Genomic DNA, 21,718 nt, shown 5'->3' with positions numbered 1-21,718 from the left:
ATACCATCCATCGTGTATGGATGTGTGAGTGAGCAGGTGGATGTATATGTGCAGCTACGCTTGAATGCAGAATAAAGTGCGATTCACATACAACATACACGTCACGTTCACGTCCCGTCACGTCACGATACGTCAATGATTCTACCATGCAATTCTCATGAAAACATTCACATACACCAGCAACGTAACGACCCGTCAGCATACGTTCAACGAAAACGACCGGCAGGGTTTGTAGAAAAGAATAATTGACGGAGACGGACGGCTCGTTTGGTTTTTGTCTGGGCTTTGTGTCTCGGCTTTTGTTTTGATTTGGTTATACAGTAATTTACATCTACATCGACATTAAGCTAATTGAACAGATCTGTGATGCAACACGTTTAATTAGACATTTTTACCTCTAGTCTAGACATTTCTGTAAACATTGAGTTCGGGGCCCAAATTATGGCCCCACATTGATAGTCGCCACCAGTCGCAAATGTCCAATTACTGGTCAAAACCGACTCCAATGCGACACTGAGTGGTACCTCAGCATATCGCTTTATAAGTAACTTACTGTACTTTTTATGCCAACATATCTCATAGCTCCAAATTTCGGAGTGAAAATCATTCGCGACTAGTTGAAAGAATTATTCTATTTATTATTATTATTGCATAAGGGTCGGACTACGGGGTTTAAGCATTTGAATAATTGAATTCAATGATTCTCATTGAATTTTTCAAAATTTAGAACTGATTCTAGGCATACTGATTTGAAAGAGGACATTGCAATTTAAAATTGTTGTAGATGGCGACACCATGAATAAAATTAAATAAATCATTCGTTTGGCATTTGACGTGACGGTGCTGGTGGAAGCATTGACTGCATGTGTGAATTGGTGGAGACGTTGACGGAACGTAGACGTTCTTCTCCGTAACGTGCTATGTGAATCGCACATAAAGGGAGAAAAAGAATGCACACCACTGCAGTTTTAATGTCAAATGACATTAAAACTACAGTCATATTAGCCGGAATTGAGGGATGGTTATGAGCACGAATGGTAGAATGGAAATAGCATATTTTCATCACTCTTCTGGGTACGGTCGACAGAAAGAGAAAACATATAAACGTTCAATTGATAGTCGTGTTTGCGGCTGTGCGTTTATTTCTGATGTGACTGTTAGAACCGAGCAATGCATTCTTGGTTACATTCGCAATACATATTGAGCCGTAACTCTTGAGCAAGGGCAGTATGTGATGGTTGAGAGAAATGTCGACCGTTTACAACACTGCACTGACATTCAAAATCATTGGGTAGTACCATATTCACCTTAGCTGAGCGAACATTCAATGCTCATATCAATGTCAACAGTCATCTTCTATAGTGCTCCATTTTTCTGTATGTCATAGATCCCATCCTCACATATCCGTTTGATCTTCATCAAGAATGGACCGTCAACATACCTCGAGTATGGGAAAATAATTTTCTCAAGGTGCATTGACATACACGGTCAAACCTTCAATATCTCAATATCCACGTCGAATCTATCCTTCGTCGATCACATTCGAATTATTTTATAGATCGATAAAACATTCAAACTTACAATACATTAGTTATTTTTTATTCAACAACTAAAATATAGACTAAAAATAATTTATATGGCAGAACAACGTTTGCCGGGTCAGTTAGTTTTTTTTAATAATTATTCTTCGTTGTAAATTTGTGCTTAATGTTAAATGTAATATTGAATGTTAATTGTAGAAACAAATATAAATTGTGAATTATACGCACTATTGTGAATGTAATAAAAAGTGTGTGAATCAGTAAAAATGCGTGTCCTGTTATCAATCCCCATCTATGTGAGGAAGACGCCACCGGCATATCGAAAGAAGGCCCACAACTCCCCCACATACATAGTGACAAGCGTTGTTAGTTCATTTGATGTTTGCACTAACGAAATTGATCTTTGTTTGAAAATGGAAATAGATTTTAATGTGATAAAAACGCCGGATTATGTATTATAATAATTTCTGAACATGTATTCGAATAGGAACATTAAGAACAAAAATTTCGTGCTATCAACTTCAGCAACGTTCATTCATGAGCTTGTACGAGGATTATGAAGCTTCGAAATTATTCGTACCTAAACGTATTTTTCGTTGGAAAACTCACACATAATGCATTTGTGGCCATTTGAAATTATGTACTACGGACCTTCATTAATCTTGTGAACTGAAAAATATTTGCTTTCGTATCTGTAATCTTCCTGAAAAACGAGTAAAAGTCAGAGTATATGAGTTTTTTTTCCATTATTCAGTCGACACCCTGTTATGATTGTTTCAAAGCAATTAGTATATGCAGTTGTAAAGAATGGAAATAACATAGTCAGTTAGTAAAAACTTGGTTAAAGCATAGTAAAACATAAATCAATTAAAACAATAGCTTACGTGGTCGAAAACGCAAAAGAATCCATTCGGCTTCAATGTAACATACAGGAACTAACAGCGGAAGGTATAAGGTACGCATGATAACTTATCACTAAAACAATAGTCACGAAAACTAAACAAGATCGCTTTGGCTGGAGAACTACAGGCGAACGAAACTTAACTAACTCAAGTCCTAATTGAAATTAAACGAGAATACTACATAACACAGATCAACTTGGCTAAAACACTGCTGCTCCGAAGCACAATGGATAACTAACTTCGGAGTCTGTATACGATCCTAGCGTGCCAAAACAAGCAGTGCATTGTTTCGAGGGTGGGTTGTTTTGGTCTTGGTGTAAAAACAAAAACTAAGTCTGACTGCGGTTACACCACTGTTTCTAAGGTCACAATCTCTCTATAAGCATTTTGTACCTTTTGCACATCGCTGTCCAATTCCTCCAGTTGCTTATCGTGGGTTACCTTCAACTTCTCTTTCTCGCGGTTTTGTTTTATACCCGCCGTCTGCCGAAATAAAAAGGAATCGTCACATTTACGTGAGTTTACCTCAGAATGAAGAATACCTTTTTCTCATCCATGAATCGTTTGATGTTGTTTTGTTTCTTCTCACGCAGTCGTCGATCTTTCTCACCCTTGGTCTTGAGGGTCTTATCGTTTGCCACCTCTTTGGACGTCTCGACCGAGATCTTTGCCTGGCGACTGTTAAGCTCCTTGACCTCTCGTTCGTGCTTTGCCTCGAGTTGCTTCATCTGCGATGCCTGGGTCAACTCCATCAGCTTTCGCAGTATGTCCTTCTGATCATCCAGCTGCTGCTTGAGCAGATCCCATTCCTCCTTCTTGTGGCGCTCAATCATTTCAGTCCACTGCGAGTTTTGCTCTTGGATTACCTTACGAATCTCCGAATTAGCCTTGATTTCCTCTTTGCTGTAACATTAAAAAAGTGCATCAAATATATTCTCATGTGAAATTTTTTCGTCAATTTCAAACCTCTTTCCTTTGATTAGTCGCTCAATGGCAGCGTTTTGTTGCTTCTGAACTGCCATTCGCTCTTTGGCGTGCTTCTTCTTGACGCTATCCAGCTCTTTCTGTTGTTTTTTGGCAGTCTTCTGGAATCCCTTCTCCTGGCGGAGTGATTCAACCGTGATTGGGTCGAACACCAGGGGAGGTTCTTTGGGTTCTTCTGGTTTGGCAGCTTTGCTGGCATCAGCGGCTGCCCCAGAGCTGGACTCTTCGATTCCCATAGCCTTCATGTTGTCGGATCGTTCTTTTGCTGCTCCCATGAAAGCACGCGGATCCGAAAGCGCATCCATAAAATCTTCAAAACCATCGGGAACGTAGATTTTAAGCTCAATATTACAGAACAACATTGGAAGCGACATTGGGAAGTTGGCTTCGGTACGCAGAGAAATGTGCCGATAGCCGCCCTGAAGACCATCCAGGGGCAAGATTCGTTGTCCGAGAAGCTTTCCGTTTTCATCATAAACTCCGAACCGAAGCACAGCTAGATCAGGCAATACGACTTTACGGAAGAGAAACGGTTCCTCGTTGTACACTGGGTTAAGACCGTTCGCAGGTACCAAACGGGTTCGGAATTCCTTCCTAACTGTATCCGAGGGGAGGCCGTACATATCGACTTCGACGTAAGTACCGACTTTTTTATCCGACAAGAACTGACCAGCGATTACTTGTACCGCGCACGATGCAGCAATCACACCGTCCACTGGAGCATCGGCGAAAGGATCGAAACTTCGATCGCCTCGGCGCATGAAATCGGGCTTCAACAGATAGCCACAGTTGCCGTTGTATTCGAATTTACCTTGGTTTAGCTGCATCGGGAGATCGGATGTTTGAAAGTTGAGAGACACCATTTGGCAGCCAGCGTTCCAGAACACCTGTGGCATGTAATTGGACGAATCAGCGCGCGTTCCCTTCGGATAGATGCGAGACATTTGACGCTTGTTGTAGTTCACAAAATCGATGGCCTGCTGTTTTAGCAGATTCATGCCGGTCGTTTCGGCGAACGAAGACATATTGTGATGGATGTTTTTCTTTTCGGCGGATTCGAACGATTGGAACTTAATCGGCTGGGCGTAGTTCACCATCGATGATAGCCACGGATGGACGTTAGTTGTGGAACCGGTGTACTGTATAGGAACTTCACCACCTTCGGCCCCTTCCTGGGTCGCTGCGGCAGCCGCTGCCGCAGGTGCTGCCTCCTCGGTTGGCTCTGGTTTACGAACTGCGCTGGCGTCCTCTTTGACTTCATCTTCCACCACAAATTCTCCCTGCAGGAACAGTTCCAGTTCGCGTTTCTCCACCTCCGATTTCAGCCGCTTGTTCTTTATCATAATTTTGCGTTTCAGTGCAGAAGGTGGCGGAAGTGCAGCACCAGGTTCGAGCTGAAATTTGGGAAGGCAATAGTTGAAGTAGTCAATGCTCGGGAACTATGAAATACTCACCGGATAGTCAGGCAGTGCCTCTTTTAGCAGTAGATCGCCAAGAATTTCATCACAGTATTTAGCTAGCTTGTACTGCTGCACCCGGCAACAGTGGTTCTCGAATGATAGTATCACAGGATAATCAGAGGTGACGAAGGCTGTATCGCGGAGGGCATAGATAACGTCCTGAAAAGATTTTGAAATTATGGAATTATTTATTTTGACACGAATTTGACACGGATTTCGATTTTCGTATGTGAGAAGTTTTTTCATCCCGCTCTTAATTTGAACATATCATGTATTTCGTTTGGAAACTGGGATAATTATTCGGCTGTTTGTATTTGTTTTATATTTACGTATCATTTTCTGATCAAGTTCGAAACTCAGGGCCCTCATTGACCATCTTTGTGTTGTTACAGAATAACTACGTCCACGCAACAATCATCAGCGATGGAGATCGATCCACGGTCGAAATATGATCGATTCATCCATACAACCGCTCTGCTCTGCAAGACACATCGGGCTGCTGTTCTATAAATAACTCAACAATGATCAATCAACTGTCTCCGCTGCCCGGTCTAACCGGATGATGGAAGAACAGATAGAAAACTCTTACGCCTAAATGACTGCTACTGTGTGAATGTGTACTATATGGAATGGTATAGAAGGGAATACTCTAACGCCGAAAAATGGCAACTGTGTAATGTGCTAATTATAGATATGATAAATATGTGACATGTACACGATTAAAATTCGGCTCTGTTACAGCTAAAATGCCAATGAGCCTAAAATAAATAAAAGGGACAAAAAAAAAAATCTGATCAAAATTATCCATACGTTAAGGAATTATGTTCAAATAGAAATAATTCAAATGTTCAAAAAGAGTGAATTCTTTAATATCATCAACGCGACCAGGAAGTCAATCGAGGATAACTACTTATATTTACTGGGTTTTCGCATCAAAAGGTAATCAGTATTGAAATTTATCAGTTTCCAAATGTGCAAAACAATTAGAGAGCCAGTTTCCCATCCACGTGACATCTCAAACTTTGCGAACTTCATAAACATGGATATCAGAGAAAAACATTAAAATACGGATGAAACAGGACATAAAATCACATTAATTGGACGATTGATGATTGGAAGAAGGTAATTTAGTCAAGTGAGACTAAAAGAATGTTATTTAGGTCTGACGATATCACACGCAAATGGCGATGAACCAGCGAGAGCCTATAAAGGGAGTGTTTGAAACCAACAGTCAAACATGGAGGAGGTGAATTATTGCAACAACATATTGCCAAGGCGTGGTACACAGATTACGTAACGCTGAAAATGCGGTTTTTGGACTTCCCCCCTATGCAACAAAATAACGCAAGACAAACCCCTATTCCCATTAGGTTACGTAACGCTAACATAATCTACTAATTCCGCTTCATCAATTCGGGAGTTTGCGAACTCAATATATTCGGCATTGACGGGATATCCATCGATCGCTAGGTTATTCCACACATCAGCTAATGATTCCCTTGCCTACTCAAAATGTTTGAAAAAAATTGGTTCCTTGTTTTGAGTTTTTCACTCATGTGAGATCCCTTATGATCATGAGGAGCCTATATTGAGCCTGATAAATCCCTCGAAAGAGGAGCCATCCGACGTTCAACTCGGTTGAAAGCACGTTTGGAGTATTCATTGGTAAGCGCAAAACCCGAGGAAGGGATGGTCCCGTAAGAGCCGTCTTTATTTTATTTTATCCGTCTCTTTCCGTAGATGCGTACATACAAGGTTCAGAAGGCTCCTAACCGCGACGAAAGGCAAAACATGGTGGGGAAGACGCGAGCCCGGAAGCTGTACACCGAAATGCTGACGAAGCCGCATTGCCTGGTAATGGACGACGAAACCTACGTCAAAGCGGACTTTCGTCAGCTGCCGGGCCTGTTGTTCTTCTCCGCAGAGGACAAATTCAGCGTTCCGGAGGATATTCGCAAGCAGAAACTATCCAAGTTTGCCAAAAAGTACATGGTGTGGCAAGCGATCTGCTTTTGCGGAAAGCGGAGCGCCCCCTTCGTGATGACCGGCATGGTAAACGGGCAGGTTTACCTTAAGGAGTGCCTACAGAAGCGCTTACTACCACTATTGAAGCAGCACGAGGGCCCGACCATCTTCTGACCGGATCTCGCTTCGTGCCACTATTCAAAGGACGTGTTGGAGTGGTACGAAGCCAACGGGGTCACCTTCGTGCCAAAGGAAATGAACCCGCCCAACGCGCCGGAGCTTCGCCCAATAGAGAAATATTGGGCGATTATGAAGTAGGCCCTCCGGAAGAACCCAAAAGTTGTCAAATCGGAGGCGGACTTCAAGAGAAAATGGATTTCTGTTAAAAAAAAACTACAACCTGACGTTGTACAGAACCTTATGGACGGGGTAAAGAGGAAAGTGCGAGCATACGGGCTTGGGCTCGAAGTATGAATAAAAAGAAAATGCCAAAAGTTGTTTAATAGTTTTTATTTTACTGTCTAAAATTTTCAAAAGGATCGGTCTACTGGGCGACTTTCTACAGCGTTTTTTCCGTGATGCAATTTGATGTGACACACCCTTTAGCTCTGAGAGAAAGTTCGAAAAAAATCCCATGTCTTCTACAATTACATCGTTGTTAGTCCAGTTGAATTTCGCGTTTGCGAAATTAGACTTCGAGTTCCGTTGGTGTGAAGGCGCTTTGAAAATAAAAATTATGAATGAAAATTAACTTTTCTGTATCAAACATCTATTTCATGTAACGGAGAAACATGTTATTTGGAAATGATCAAGAATATTGAGCGAAAACTGTTTCAGAGAATAAATAGGGTAAATTATTTTGTTTTGTCTACTTTTGGGATTTTGTTCAAGTAGATGTTGCATTTCTCATTGCTCGATTTTAGGCTTTGTTCAGAATATAGCCTTTTTTGGGCATTTTAAACGTGACATACAGGTCAATAGGTCAACACAGAAACTTTTTTTCTGTTTCGCGCAGACAAATCATCTGGTGGTTGATTCAAAGTTACGCCAAATGTGGGGCGCGTTGACAACAATAGAAGGTGGACTTTATAAACCTTTGAAACATGTGAATCCTTAAAAGTATCATATAAAACTAATGATTTACAGTAGACAGTTTTTTATATGTTTGCAAACATTTGAATACCTGATTTGACAGTTACGCTAAACTACACCAAACACTAAACCAAAAATGATTTTTTTTTGAACCACTGAACCGATTTAGATGATCGGTACGTAGAGTTATGGTTTCGTCAGGTAGAGTCATGGTTTGGAGTTCGATATGACGTTGGGAACTCGGATTCATTGACGCAATAATGACAAAAGAGACTTATCAGGACATATTGCAGTGGAAGCTTCCAGCAAGTTCGTAAAAACTGAAGCTAATTGTTGTAGGTTGGTTGTAGGTAGTCGCACCAGCTAAGCTTGTTGAATCAATGTTGTCGTTCATGCCAAGGGTCAGTTATACAAAATATTGAGTAGATATCTGGATTAAAGTTAAAAATACTATATTTTGAAGATGGCTGCAGAGGATTTCTATATATTGCCCTACCTTGTAGCATATTTTTGGGAGTCTCGATTCACACAGTTTGAGATTTTGGCAGTTCTCGCGAGTGACAGTGAGTGACGAGTGACAGTCAGTTACTCAAATGGTACAACATTTAATGTGTCAACAAATAACGTTGAAAGAGGATATACAGAAACCAATCACATATTTGCAAAAAATATTTTTCGCATTACATTACATTTGAAAAAAATAGAGCATGCCACGAACTCGAATGTTTTATCTTTTCTTTGATATCTTCTTATATCAGAATTAGTATTCTAGGGACTATTATTCTTGGATTTTAGAGAAGCTTTTTGAAAGTTTATCTATTGTCCGCAGTTGTAAATAAAAGTTAATACAATCAGGGTGCTGAACATTTTATTCTTCTAAAACTTGAACGCATAAGAAAACTTTCCGTTTCAATATAGGTCATACGGAGTCAATCAAATTTATTTTTCAAGTGCATTTTACATGAAAAATTTACATAAATTTGTGCTTTTTGCACTTTGGTTTTAATGAGAAAAAAAGTTCAAATAATAAAATTCTAGCGTTGGTAAATCTTAAACTGAACATTTGACGAGAAGTAAAATTGACTTGTAATTAAGTTTAGAACACCTCAGCACCACCTGAATTTCAGTTGGACCCTTGTGATTTTGAACGCCAGCATTATTTTTTGGAAAAATATAGTTCTTTCATTTTTATTCGATTATTTTTAACTTTAACAACAATACTTTTCTTTTTTGATGGATTATTATAAAAAAGTAATATAACAAAATCGAAATCTGTGACGTCACAGATTTTTTTATGTTGAAAATCTTCCCACCTTACATTTTCCATCTCGGTAGAACCCAATGTCCTGGAAATTAATGAAATGAAGATGGTGAAGCAACATTAGAGGCGAATGAACTAAATAATTTAGAGCCTCTTAAAAATAAAGAACTGAACTGAACTGGAGCAACGAGCGACATAGCATGCGCTGTCATAATTATTTTTCACATCCTGACGTCATTTTTTGTTTTCATATTTGATTGCCTACCACATCTATATAAAAATAATATATATTACCAGTTAGTGTTTTATCAATGAAAAATATAAATTTTGTTGAATTTATAATTATGAGTATAATGTGGCAGCGTGCGGTGGATATTTGTAATATCTCGTCGAAATATACGGATAGGAGTATTTTTTTTCAAATTTGATATTGTAGTATGGTATTTTCACTCCCCCACGTCAATGGCCTAACTTCCATTAGTTCTACGATACCACATTCATTATTCTAAGACTCTCAATGTCGGTGCATGAGATGTGAGAAAATAGCCAGCTCGAGGCCATAGGTGAGAAGGCGACTGATGAGAGCTTTGGCCAGCCGTAACCGGATCTTCCTGTTGTTGCTCCACACAGCTCTTGTTAACCCCTTGCCGTACGATTCAATTTCCAAACACGAGCACATTGAATCGTTTCGCTACTCTGCTGAATGTGTGTATCTTACTTGCGATCATAGCAGTCCCGCATCATCACACGTATCCATTTCACATCGATAGACGACGAGTGAGGTTCGATGTTGTACGTTCTGGCACAGTTTAATCGCCACAAGTGTCGCTCGACGTTATACGTGAGGGGGGGGGGGGTTAACTTGTTCGAAATGGCAAAGAAGGCCAAGTTTGTGGTAAACCAATACTCCGAGGATCTTCAATGTTTTTCGACAATGGATAATTTCTTTGTATAGCTGGATCCTGGAAGTGTAACCTCTATGTCTGTGGCCGCATATCACCATATGAAAAGTTTGAATTCACTCTCGGGCGCACACTGGCCGATGGCCTTGGTAGCTGCCTGGTGCGTGGAATCCTGTGTATGTCACCCACTGCCATCAGATGAATATCATCATCTGCGTAGACGAACATGAAGACTCTCCTAGGCAGGACCTGGAACAGGCTATCCATAGCCTTGAAGTCTCCTCGAAAAAAACTCGGGAACTGATGTTACCAATTTGACCTCAGAAATTCGATGTGTGCTGTCGTTTAAGACCAAGAGCTCCTGCACCTTCAAGAGATCGACGATGATATTCCTCCTGACGTCTTACATTCCCCAACTGCGGTGATGAGTGTTGAAGCTCCCAGGATGATTTTGAAATTCTCCAAGCCTTCTAACGCCTCATCAGCTTCCGTCTTAGTTCCGGGATTGTGTCACATGGCAAGTATAATGACGATAACCGGAATCGGGGCATCGATTCGGACTGCTATTATTGGAAGGTCAGAGGGAAGTTGGGGGCAAACTTCGTTGTTGGTGGGTGGTGTGGCAGGGAATTGGAGGTGTAGCGTTATTGGGTGCGACGATTCCCGGTGGAACTCCACCGAAGATAACAGGTTGGGTGGCCTTGTGAAGGGAGCCGAGGAAACGTGGTGAGGAGTTGGAACTCCCATAGTTTGCCATAGCCATCGCTTGCGTAAAACCTTCTCGGTTGCGTCTTCATGCGTCGTAGATAACGGCGTTAGGCCGTGCTGCGATTGGCATAGACGAATCAGGCCTGGTATGTACTTACAGTGAAGTGGCGCTGGCGGCGAGACGAGTGAATCTCCAGCGGATTGTAGCATCAACTTTGAACGGTGCTATGTCGGCGGCTTGCAGGATCGCAGTGACAACGATGGGCAGTGTTGTCGAACTGGGCAGTGGTGTACGGCAGTTGGGTGTAATAATCTCAACCAGCGTTCGCTCACTCAACCCTACGGCGGAAAAATACGGTGTGGCGTCACTGCAATCCTCTGTGCTACTTTGCGGCTTGGTGGCAGATACTTTGGGGATGGCGATACAGGGCAGCAGGAGTCGAACAATGTCAGCAGAAGAAACTCCAGCTGGATCACTCGGGGAACGAGTGTTTCCATCCTTGTGCGTCCCGAGATCTGATGTTGTTCCCACGCAGTCCTTCGAGGAACAGATCCCTGTGCGTCCCGATTACTGCTACAGGTCTCACGGCGAGCTCCCGCCGGTTCCGGTGAGGTTAAAACGTTCACACTATGTCTATGTCGGACTGGACAAGATCACCAAGCTGGAGTTTTGTGGAAAAGTGTGGGTGATCTGACCGGTCGAGAGAATGTGTGCTCGTCAAAGGAGAGGAGCTGGGGTGCGCGTATACAGTTGCTTCAGGCGATTCGGCACTAAATGATTTGCACAGAAGGAGCCTGGTTTTCTGTAGCTCCTTCTGTTGAAGAGTAAATGTTCCATATTTCATGGTCGTTACGACGCTGGTAAATTTGTCGATTCGGTTCATTGAACCTTCTCATTCACTTCTTGGTCTGGCGCTTGAGGTTGGGTAGACTGTACACTTCACGTCACTGCTTCTAAATCCATTAAAATTTTGTTATGTTTCACGTATAAAAATTTACACAAATTGTTCACGAAGCTAATTTACAAAACGAAAGTCCGAATGCCGGTCAAAAGATACTGTACCACACCAAAGTTAGCGTTGCTCCGGTACACAACAATATTCGTAACGGACAAATGGACAAATAAACGGATCGCACATGGTTTAAGATAGTGAAAACTTACGTCTACGATTCGCGCGGTGTCCCGTAAAGTTTACACGCACAATAAAACACGGAAAACGACGTGTAAACAGTGAATATTCGCAGCGGAAGAGAAAACAATACCTACTCGCTACCAATATCAGTGTTGACTGGGTCAGATTCTGTGCCTGATTTGAAATTGAGCACCGAAAAGATTGTGTCGGTTTTTTAAGGAATATTTTAGGTTTAATGAGATGCTAAAGAGGGCTATGAGGGAGGGATGAATCGTTCAGTCGTATCCTATTCCTTAAAGTCTGATAGACACTTAAGAGCAATCAATTGTCTCAATTGCCTTCTGAAAATGTACTATAGACTTCCTGAAAGAAATTCACAAAAGCTGCGACTCACCTTGAACAAAATATCGGTACACATAGCCATTCCGTGGGTAATGATGGGTTCCTCGTCTTCACCTTTGCCGTCCCAACAGTCGAGTTCGACACAGCGACACCCTGCCAGCAGTGTCTGCCGGTACATTTCGACCGAGCTTTTGCCACCGAACTGACGACCCGACAGGTACGTGTTGTGGGATGAGTTGATGTAGTAATGCGAGAGAGGTTGATCCATGTCCATGTAGATGTCCAATCGATCCAGGAATACTGGTGCATTCTCGTCCGACATCAGGTACCGAATGAGGCCATCCTTGGTGAGGGTTTCTGTAACGTTCGTGAAAATATAATTTCAACTCAATGTTTTTCGCCCTATGATTTGTATTGTTGAACTCACTTGCTTCTCGAGCCTGTTCATCTTGCTCGTAGGTGTTAATAATCTCGAGTGCACGTTTCTCGTCGTACAACGGATAGAGGATTTCGTTCAAGCGAGGATCACGCTGTTTCTCGTTCAGGAAATTGATGAACTGATCTAGATTGATGGAATTCGCTTTACCTTGGGTGCTAAAATTCAAGATTCAATGGTTGGTTTCAATTCAAAATGTTCAATTATACTCACATTGATCGGAACAACTCTTCGATATCATTCCTAGGACAAATCTTGTGGTACAGTTCATAGAATTTGTCGAATGTGAAGTCTGCCCGTTCAATGGCATCATTTTTGCCACTTGGTAAACCCAGATCGGAAAGAATTTGGTAGACTAGCTTTTCGGTTTTGCCTGTTCAGTAGTAAACAAAGCACATTAAAGTGTTATATGTTAAATTTATCAGTTTCTCTCACCTGAAGCGAACGTTCTGGCTACAACTTTGACGGGTACTTTTCCTCCTTTTTCAACCAGAAAGCCTAACCTCATCCAACTAGAGCACAGAATGAAGGAAAAAAAAACAACAATATTAATCCGATTGTCCTTGCATATTCAAAGCACGAAATAAGTGAAATCCATCGAAGCGCAACAGGAGACAAAAAGCATAAATGCAAATGAAGCGAGAATGAGGTGTCAACAACGTAATCGATATGGTTAGTTCCAAATGGATTAAAAAAATAATGGCAACGTGAGTTTCAACCGTCGATCGATCTTTATGGTGGAGTGGGGTCAGACTTGGATAGAAGCAACGACAACATGATGTAAATGAGATTCGGAAAACACTGTATAATTACCATCAAATATAATGGTGACACACAAAGTCCTAATTGAATTTGATTTGATTGTACCTACCTTAATCTATTCTGGCAAATGGTATCGCGACATGCCATACACACTTAATTAAACTTAATTTAGAAGTGGCTCATAGCATAGATGTGTCGATGTTCGATGAATATGAGTTGCCTGTTGCAGCAGAATGCTCCGGTCGTAATAGAACAAATTATTCAATCAAAGTGTATCTTTGATATGGTAATCGTGGTACTTGCCAGTTTGTTAGACGGTTGGTACTCGTTGAATGCAAAATTTATTCAATTGAGAGCGCGACAGCTCACCGCAGGATGATTGGTTATGCTAATTGGATGGATGGACGAAATCGGCGAAAAAATTGGCGAACGCACACGAGAGGTGGATTGATAATTTGGTGATTATCAGGAGGAAATGACCAGATGCAGGTGCACAAGATTGTGATTGCGACTGATTCATTCGCAATTTGGATGCACTGTTAATTTTATGGTAGCGCCTTTAGTGGCCGGCTCTGGACATAACTATATCTTCTCTTTTCCACACTTCTTTGATTTTGTGTGGAATTTCAAGCGCAAATATTTTCTATTCCATATTATTATAATCACTCGCTAACTACCGACACTCTCTACGCGTCAAATTGGCTTGAAAGTCGTGGAAAGAAACCATCGTTCCATCAGATGTCAGCCGATAGTGTGGGTAACCTATCATCGGTCATTTTCTAATTGGCCTTTTTCAAGGATAGACGCGAATGACCTTTATAGTTTGAATAGAAAATAATCACAAAAACAAGTTCCAACAATCACTCGTTTCCTCACTCTATCCTGATGAAAGCAGCTTTCCGCTTGAGTAGGTTATCGAACCTCTGGATGGCGCGGGAAGATAGTAATCTAGCACACCACCTGCAGCGCTATGGTACGGAAACTGTAGGTCCTTAATATATCCGAAAAAAACACTAGTTTACATTTTTCAATATCAATCATCGTTGCTTCAGTGTGTTTCTGGAGAAGTTCAAGTCAAGTGCCGGGGCACTCGCAGTGAAGGCGCGTTGTAATCACATTATTGCAGGATATGCATTCTGAAAATAGTTCGATCGCCGGAGTAAAATTCCTAAGAACGACGTACTTATCAACCGTCGTGGAGGAAACATTGAAGTTCAGATTTCCCAATAACCAATAACCTTCATCAGGTATGCAAGGAGTCCAGAGGGATGAGCAAGCTGCGGTTCCCGTAACTTGGAGGCCGATATGCATCACACCAATTGTTGCGGATCTTACAAACCAACATTGCACTGATTCGATTCCCGTCGCCCTGAAAAAACGGATTCCAGATGACGCGTTCATACTCCTGGTCGAACCAGGGCGCAATATAGCAATTTGAGGCTTATCACCTTTTTTTGTGGATCGGGAACATCGTGGGGGACTTCCATAGCTTCGAGAAACTACCAATAAACTGAAGAAAGGTGGAAGACGTGTTACAGCGGTTTCGACAAACTAGAAACGCATTTTTCAAAAAAAACGATGGTATCCCGTCTGGATTCAGATTAGCGGATGCTTTCATGCTTTCAGAAATAGCAGCCGTGATCCGTTCCGCAATAATGTCGAACAAGGTCATCGGAAATTCGAAAGTAGGATTGTTGCTAGTAACTGCAGCAACCTGCTCAGGTGACAATTTACGATCGAAAAACACACTTGAATTAGCGAACAGCTCACAATTATTGTCCTTTTTCGAGCTCATTTCGGCGCCGAATAACATCGTAGCCGGTTATCCGACTCATGCGCGTTGATTTCTAATATACTTCTAAAAAGACTTCGGATTTCGCTTGAAGTTCCTTTGCAGATTCTGTTGGTACCTCCTGAAGCAACATTGACTACTTGTTTCATTTTTATAGTAGTATTTGGTTGATTTGGTTGGTTTTCAATCACATATAAAAATTTTTAATTTTTTTTCCATCTATTCCAGTATTTTTTATTGATAACATAATGTATTTTTGATTCGTCTTCCTAAGCTCGAAGCCGCCGGACGGTTTTATATCGTTATCGTCCATCGTTGAAGTGATACCGTTATTTTCGTGGCTGGTGAAGTGAGTGTTGGACACTAACGGGATTCCCTGTGAATTCATTGAAGCAGACACAACAAGCGAGAGGAAGAAACGCTGCACGCGAGCGCTGAGTGCTGGTGTGTTATCGCCGTAGCACCGTCTTCGACATCATCACCGCGTGGTGCGATACACGGGTTCAGCTGTACCGAACGATCAACACGCAGCACCGTTATAAATAATCCGCACTGGTGTGCATAATAAGTATACTCAAATTAATAGGTTAAGGTTATTAGGTTAAGGAATTATAAAAAAAAATTGCAAAAATTATAAGAAAGTGTACATCTGCCATTTTAAATGGCAGAAGGGGAAGAAAGCGTTGACATGGATATCGAATCCACTGTCTCCCCCTCCCCAGCTACGGGTGCTGGGAAGTCGCTTAAACGCGTTCCCCCCTCAGAAGATGTCTCTTCACAGGAAGAGTTAACTCACCTCAACAAGCCTCCCTCAAGAAAATTTGCAAACCTTTCCTCTTCACCCCCTCATTCTCCCGCTTCCGTTTCCGCTCAACTCCCGAACTTGCCTCCCAGCCCTACTGATCCCGCTCCCGCTCAACAATCGACCTCGACCTCCCCCTCAGTTGCTTCCTCTCCTCGTGTCAAGGTCTATCCAGAAGATTCACCTGGAGCTGGCCCATGGGTTGTTTTTTTCCGGCCCAAACCGAACGGAAAATCCATCAATGTCATTCAGGTTTCTAAAGATCTGGCAAGATATTATTCCTCCGTGGTCGAAATCTCTAAGGTTAGACCGAACAAACTGCGTGTTGTCGTGAGTGATCGGAAACACGCAAATGCAGTTGTGATCGACGAGAGATTCTCCCTAGAGTATCGTGTCTACGTGCCGTCCCATGACGTAGAAATCTCGGGGGTGATAACTGAAACGGGTCTGACGTGTGAAATGATAAAGGAAGGAGTTGGTAAATTTAAAAGACTCCCGTTGGTGGGCGTTAAAATTTTGGACAGCCGCCAACTAGGGAAAGTATCCCAAGAAAAGGGAAAAACTAAATTCACGCCGTCAGACTCGTTTCGAGTAACTTTTGCTGGTTCCGCTCTCCCTGACTACGTCATGGTGGGCAAATTAAGACTGCCTGTGCGACTCTTCGTGCCAAAGCCCATGACTTGCCAAAAATGCAAGTCAGTTGGTCACACTTCAGATTATTGTGCCAACAAGGAGCGCTGTGCCACTTGCGGAGAGCAACATGAGGGGAAATTCTGCAGTGCGACTGAGCATAAATGTCCATATTGCGGGGGATCCCCACACGAGCTCTCAGTTTGTGAAACTTACAAGAGTCGCTGGGAGAAACAGAAGCGCTCTTTGAAGGAACGCTCGAAACGCACATTTGCGGATATTTTAAAGGGCGCTTCTCCACTGGCCCAACAACAACAACCAATCAACACACAAAATGTCTTCGCCACGTTGCCCGTTGACGAAATGGAAGCGGACACAGCTAACGGGGGCACACCGTTCATTTTCCAAGGGAATCCCCGGCGCAAAAATGTGACCACTCCCAAAGTTCAAGGACAAGCCCCTCCGGTTATACCTCCTGTTAGCATGCCTAAAAAATCGAGTGCAGCGGACAAGCAAAATCAGGTTCCTCCTGGCTTCCGTGGGAATAGTTCACCTTCGAACGACCCAGCACTCGAGGGGACATCAAAAACCCCAAATGTCCCTATTTTTCCGTCCAGCTCAACTCCCCAATCGGGATTTATAAAGTTGTCTGACCTTTTGGACCAAATCTTCAAGTGTTTTAATGTTTCCGACTCCATCAGAACCATTGTCATTTCAATGCTTCCAGTATTAAAGACAATTTTGCAACAATTGATGCAAACATGGCCCCTCCTTGCAATGATTATCTCTCTTGATGTCTAATTCAAATAGAGAGGTCGGAGATATCACTGTTTTACAGTGGAATTGTCGTAGTCTTATCCCTAAATTGGATACATTCAAATTTTTAATTCATAACTTCAATTGTGACGTTTTTGCTCTGTCCGAAACTTGGCTTTCTTCGCGAGATGATATCTCTTTCCACGATTTTAATATTATACGCTTGGACCGTGTTGACAGATACGGAGGGGTGCTATTGGGGATCAATAAGTGCCACTCATTTTTTAGAATTGACCTTCCACTTATTGGGGGGATCGAAGCTGTTGCTTGTCATGCAAACATCAGAGGCAAAGACCTTTGTATTGTCAGCTTGTATTGGCCTCCGAGAGCTGCGGTTAGCCGCAAGCAACTTGTTGACATGTGCTCACTCCTTCCTGAGCCACGATTGATCTTGGGAGACTTCAACTCTCACGGAACTGCCTGGGGGGAACAGTACGACGACAATCGTTCATCGATGATATATGACCTTTGTAACAGCTTCAATATGACCGTTTTGAATACTGGGGAAACAACACGTGTTCCTAAACCTCCTGCTAACCCAAGTGCTCTTGACCTCTCGCTTTGCTCGAATTCACTATCGTTAGATTGCAAGTGGAATGTAATCCAGGACCCCAACGGTAGTGATCACTTGCCAATCAAAATTTCCATCACCATTGGTTCGAATTCTTCTGAATCTATAAACATGGCATATGACCTCACAAGACACATTGACTGGAAAAAATATGCGGACGCAATTGCTCTAGCCATCAATTCCAGAGATGGTTTGCCTCCATTGGAGGAGTATAACTTCCTTTCTCGTTTGATATACGACAGCGCGGTTCGCGCTCAAACGAAACCCATCCCAGGCTCCACTTTACATCAAAGGCCTCCCAATCCATGGTGGGATAGCCAATGTTCCAAGCTTTATCAGGATAAATCGAACGCATTTAAAGCTTTTCGGAAACGTGGAACCATTGAGAATTTTCAAACGTATTTGGACCTTGAAAATCAATTTAAAAACTTGATCAAAGGGAAAAAACGTGCTTATTGGCGAAATTTCGTGGGAGGTTTGTCACGAGAAACGTCAATGAAAAAATTATGGAAAGTGGCTCGAAACATGAGAAATCGCTCTTCATCGAATGAAAGCGAAGAATATTCACATCGATGGATTTTTAATTTTGCACGGAAGGTTTGTCCCGATTCCGTTCCTGTGCAAAAAATTGTTCGAGATATACCACAAGATAGGTGCGATCTTGATTCCGAGTTTTCGATGGTAGAATTCTCTCTTGCTCTCCTTTCTTGTAACAATTCGGCTCCAGGAACGGATAGAATTAAGTTCAACTTGTTAAAAAACCTCCCTGATGTGGCGAAACATCGCTTGTTGAATTTATTCAATCGGTTTCTGGAGCATAATATTGTTCCAGATGATTGGAGACAAGTGCGAATTATAGCTATTCAAAAACCCGGAAAACCCGCATCCGACTTCAATTCGTACCGTCCAATAGCAATGCTGTCTTGTATACGGAAATTGTTGGAGAAAATGATCTCGTTTCGCCTTGATCGATGGGTTGAAACGATTGGCCTACTCTCAGATACACAATATGGGTTCCGCAGGGGCAAGGGGACGAATGATTGTCTTGCGTTGCTTTCTTCAGAAATTCAAATGGCTTACGCCGAAAAAAAACAAATGGCTTCAGTATTCTTGGACATAAAGGGGGCCTTTGATTCTGTTTCAATAGAGGTTTTGTCAGACAAATTACACTCTCGGGGTCTGCCGCCTCTGTTGAATAATATGTTATATAACTTGCTTTGTGAGAAACAGTTGAACTTTTCTCACGGGGATTCGACAGTAAATCGGGTCTCCTACATGGGCCTCCCCCAGGGCTCATGTTTAAGCCCCCTTTTGTACAACTTCTATGTAAGCGACATCGACAATTGTCTTACACAAAATTGCAGCCTAAGACAACTTGCAGATGACGGAGTGGTGTCTGTCGTAGGATCAAACGAATCCGACCTGCAAGGACCCTTACAAGATACTTTGAACAATTTTTCAACCTGGGCCATTGGGCTAGGGATCGAATTCTCCACGGAGAAAACAGAGATGGTGGTTTTTTCTAGGAAGCATAGACCAGCAAAACCAAAGCTTCAACTTTTGGGTAAACCGATCACTCATGCTATGTCATTCAAGTATCTTGGGGTCTGGTTCGACTCCAAATGTACTTGGGGGGCCCATATTAGGTATCTGAGTAAAAAATGCCAACAAAGAATAAACTTTCTCCGTACAATTACCGGCACCTGGTGGGGAGCCCATCCCGAAGATCTTATAATGTTGTATCGAACAACTATTCTCTCAGTGATGGAGTATGGCAGTTTCTGTTTTCAATCAGCTGCCAAAACACATCTCATTAAACTCGAGCGAATTCAGTATCTTTGTCTCCGTATTGCGTTGGGATGTATGCCCTCAACGCATACCATGAGTCTCGAGGTTTTGGCAGGCCTACTCCCACTAAAAGATCGCTTCAATTTATTATCGCTTCGGTTCCTCATCCGGTGTAAGGTTATGAACCCATTGGTGATCGGAAATTTTGAGCAGCTTATCGAGCTAAATTTTCATTCAGGATTCATGAGCTCATATCATGAATTCATCTCCATGCAGGTTGATCCTTCTTCGTATACTCCCAACCGTGTTTGTTTTCCTGACTACATCAATTCCTCTGTACATTTTGATCTGTTCATGAAGGAGAAAATCCATGGAATTCCAGATTATCATCGATCGGGGATCGTTCCTACGATCTTCAATGCAAAGTATGGGCGTGTCAATTGTGATAATATGTACTTTACTGATGGGTCCTCTATGAATGAGTCCACAGGATTTGGAGTGTTCAACGAAATTTTTAGCACCTCCCACAGTCTTCAGAATCCTTGCTCTGTGTATATTGCTGAATTGGCAGCAATACATTGGGCGCTGGACAGCGTCGCCTCACGACCTGTTGAACACTATTACATTGTAACGGATAGTCTTAGCTCTGTCGAAGCTATCCGTTCAGTGAGGCCGGAAAAGCACTCGCCGTACTTCCTTGAGAGAATACGAGAAAATTTGAGTGCTTTAACCAGACGCTGTTATGTCATTACCTTTGTCTGGGTCCCTTCACATTGCTCAATTCCGGGTAACGAGAGGGCTGACTCATTGGCAAAGGTAGGTGCAATTGAAGGCGATATTTATCAGCGTCAAATCGCCTTCAATGAATTTTATTCTTTAGTCCGTAAAAATACCATCGTTAACTGGCAACGTAAGTGGAACGAAGATGAATTGGGTCGGTGGCTTCACTCGATTATCCCTAAGGTTAGCCTCAAACCATGGTTCAAAAGTCTGGACTTAAGTCGGGACTTTATTCGCACCTTCTCTCGACTCATGTCCAATCACTGTTCGTTAGACGCGCTACTCTTTCGTTTTAATCTTGCCGATGGCAATATCTGTGCTTGTGGCCAAGGTTACCACGACATCGAACACGTTGTTTGGTCGTGCGAGGAGTATCTTGTTGCCAGATCGAATTTAGAAAACTCTCTTCGGGCTAGAGGAAGGCAGCCCAATATGCCGGTGAGAGATGTGTTGGCTCGGTTAGACCTTGATTACATGTCCCAAATATATGTCTTCCTAAAAGCTATCGATCTTCGTGTGTGATTGTCCTTATATCCTTATATTCTCCTTTTCCTTTTCCTTCGCGAGAAATCAAATCCCTTCTTACTAACAATAGAATAAGGTGAAATGTAAATACATGTTAGATATAAGATAGGCTTAAGAATTGAGTATGATGAATGTGAGTGCGAATGTGAGTGTGAACATTGTCAACATATCCTTATATCCCATCCTTTTCCTGAAACAAAATGTCACCCTTCTAAACTCGAGTAAGCCGCGAGTAATCGGTTCTCTACCTCATTAACATTAGAATTAATAAAAAATGTTTATGTATACTTGTAACTATACAGATAGGAGTTTGGCTCCTTTAAACTTATGTAACTGAGCCTGTAAAAATAAACGATTTAATAAAAAAAAAAAAAAAAATAATGTATTTTCTTCAAAAAAATGTCAGTGAATGTTTGAGTAAGGGCCGTGGTCTGCTGTTCGACGCAACTTTGTCGCGACGCTCTCACAAGAACGTTGTACGGCACTTACGTCCATTTTCCGGATACAATTCCGGATTCTTGTAGTC

The 21,718-nt window shown here is 42.1% G+C and overlaps 1 protein-coding gene across 3 annotated transcripts in view; it reads right to left on the bottom strand.

Moving 5' to 3' along the window:
- Nucleotides 1-21,718, bottom strand: part of LOC129779379 (1-phosphatidylinositol 4,5-bisphosphate phosphodiesterase) — a 128,110-nt gene that overhangs the window by 6,729 nt on the left and 99,663 nt on the right. For all 3 annotated transcript variants that reach the window (XM_055786812.1, XM_055786811.1, XM_055786810.1), the window contains exons 6-13: nucleotides 13,162-13,238; nucleotides 12,940-13,099; nucleotides 12,718-12,884; nucleotides 12,343-12,647; nucleotides 4,882-5,046; nucleotides 3,410-4,821; nucleotides 2,986-3,346; nucleotides 2,837-2,926 (exon numbers count right to left, since the gene is read on the bottom strand). In XM_055786812.1, the coding sequence (XP_055642787.1) occupies nucleotides 2,837-2,926; nucleotides 2,986-3,346; nucleotides 3,410-4,821; nucleotides 4,882-5,046; nucleotides 12,343-12,647; nucleotides 12,718-12,884; nucleotides 12,940-13,099; nucleotides 13,162-13,238 (2,737 nt within the window). The remainder of the gene's footprint in view (nucleotides 1-2,836; nucleotides 2,927-2,985; nucleotides 3,347-3,409; nucleotides 4,822-4,881; nucleotides 5,047-12,342; nucleotides 12,648-12,717; nucleotides 12,885-12,939; nucleotides 13,100-13,161; nucleotides 13,239-21,718) is intronic.

Source organism: Toxorhynchites rutilus, chromosome 3 (assembly GCF_029784135.1).
Source record: "Toxorhynchites rutilus septentrionalis strain SRP chromosome 3, ASM2978413v1, whole genome shotgun sequence".
Lineage (NCBI taxonomy): Eukaryota > Metazoa > Arthropoda > Insecta > Diptera > Culicidae > Toxorhynchites > Toxorhynchites rutilus.
Note: the sequence above shows the minus strand (reverse complement) of the source record. Positions and strands in the feature narration are given on the sequence as shown.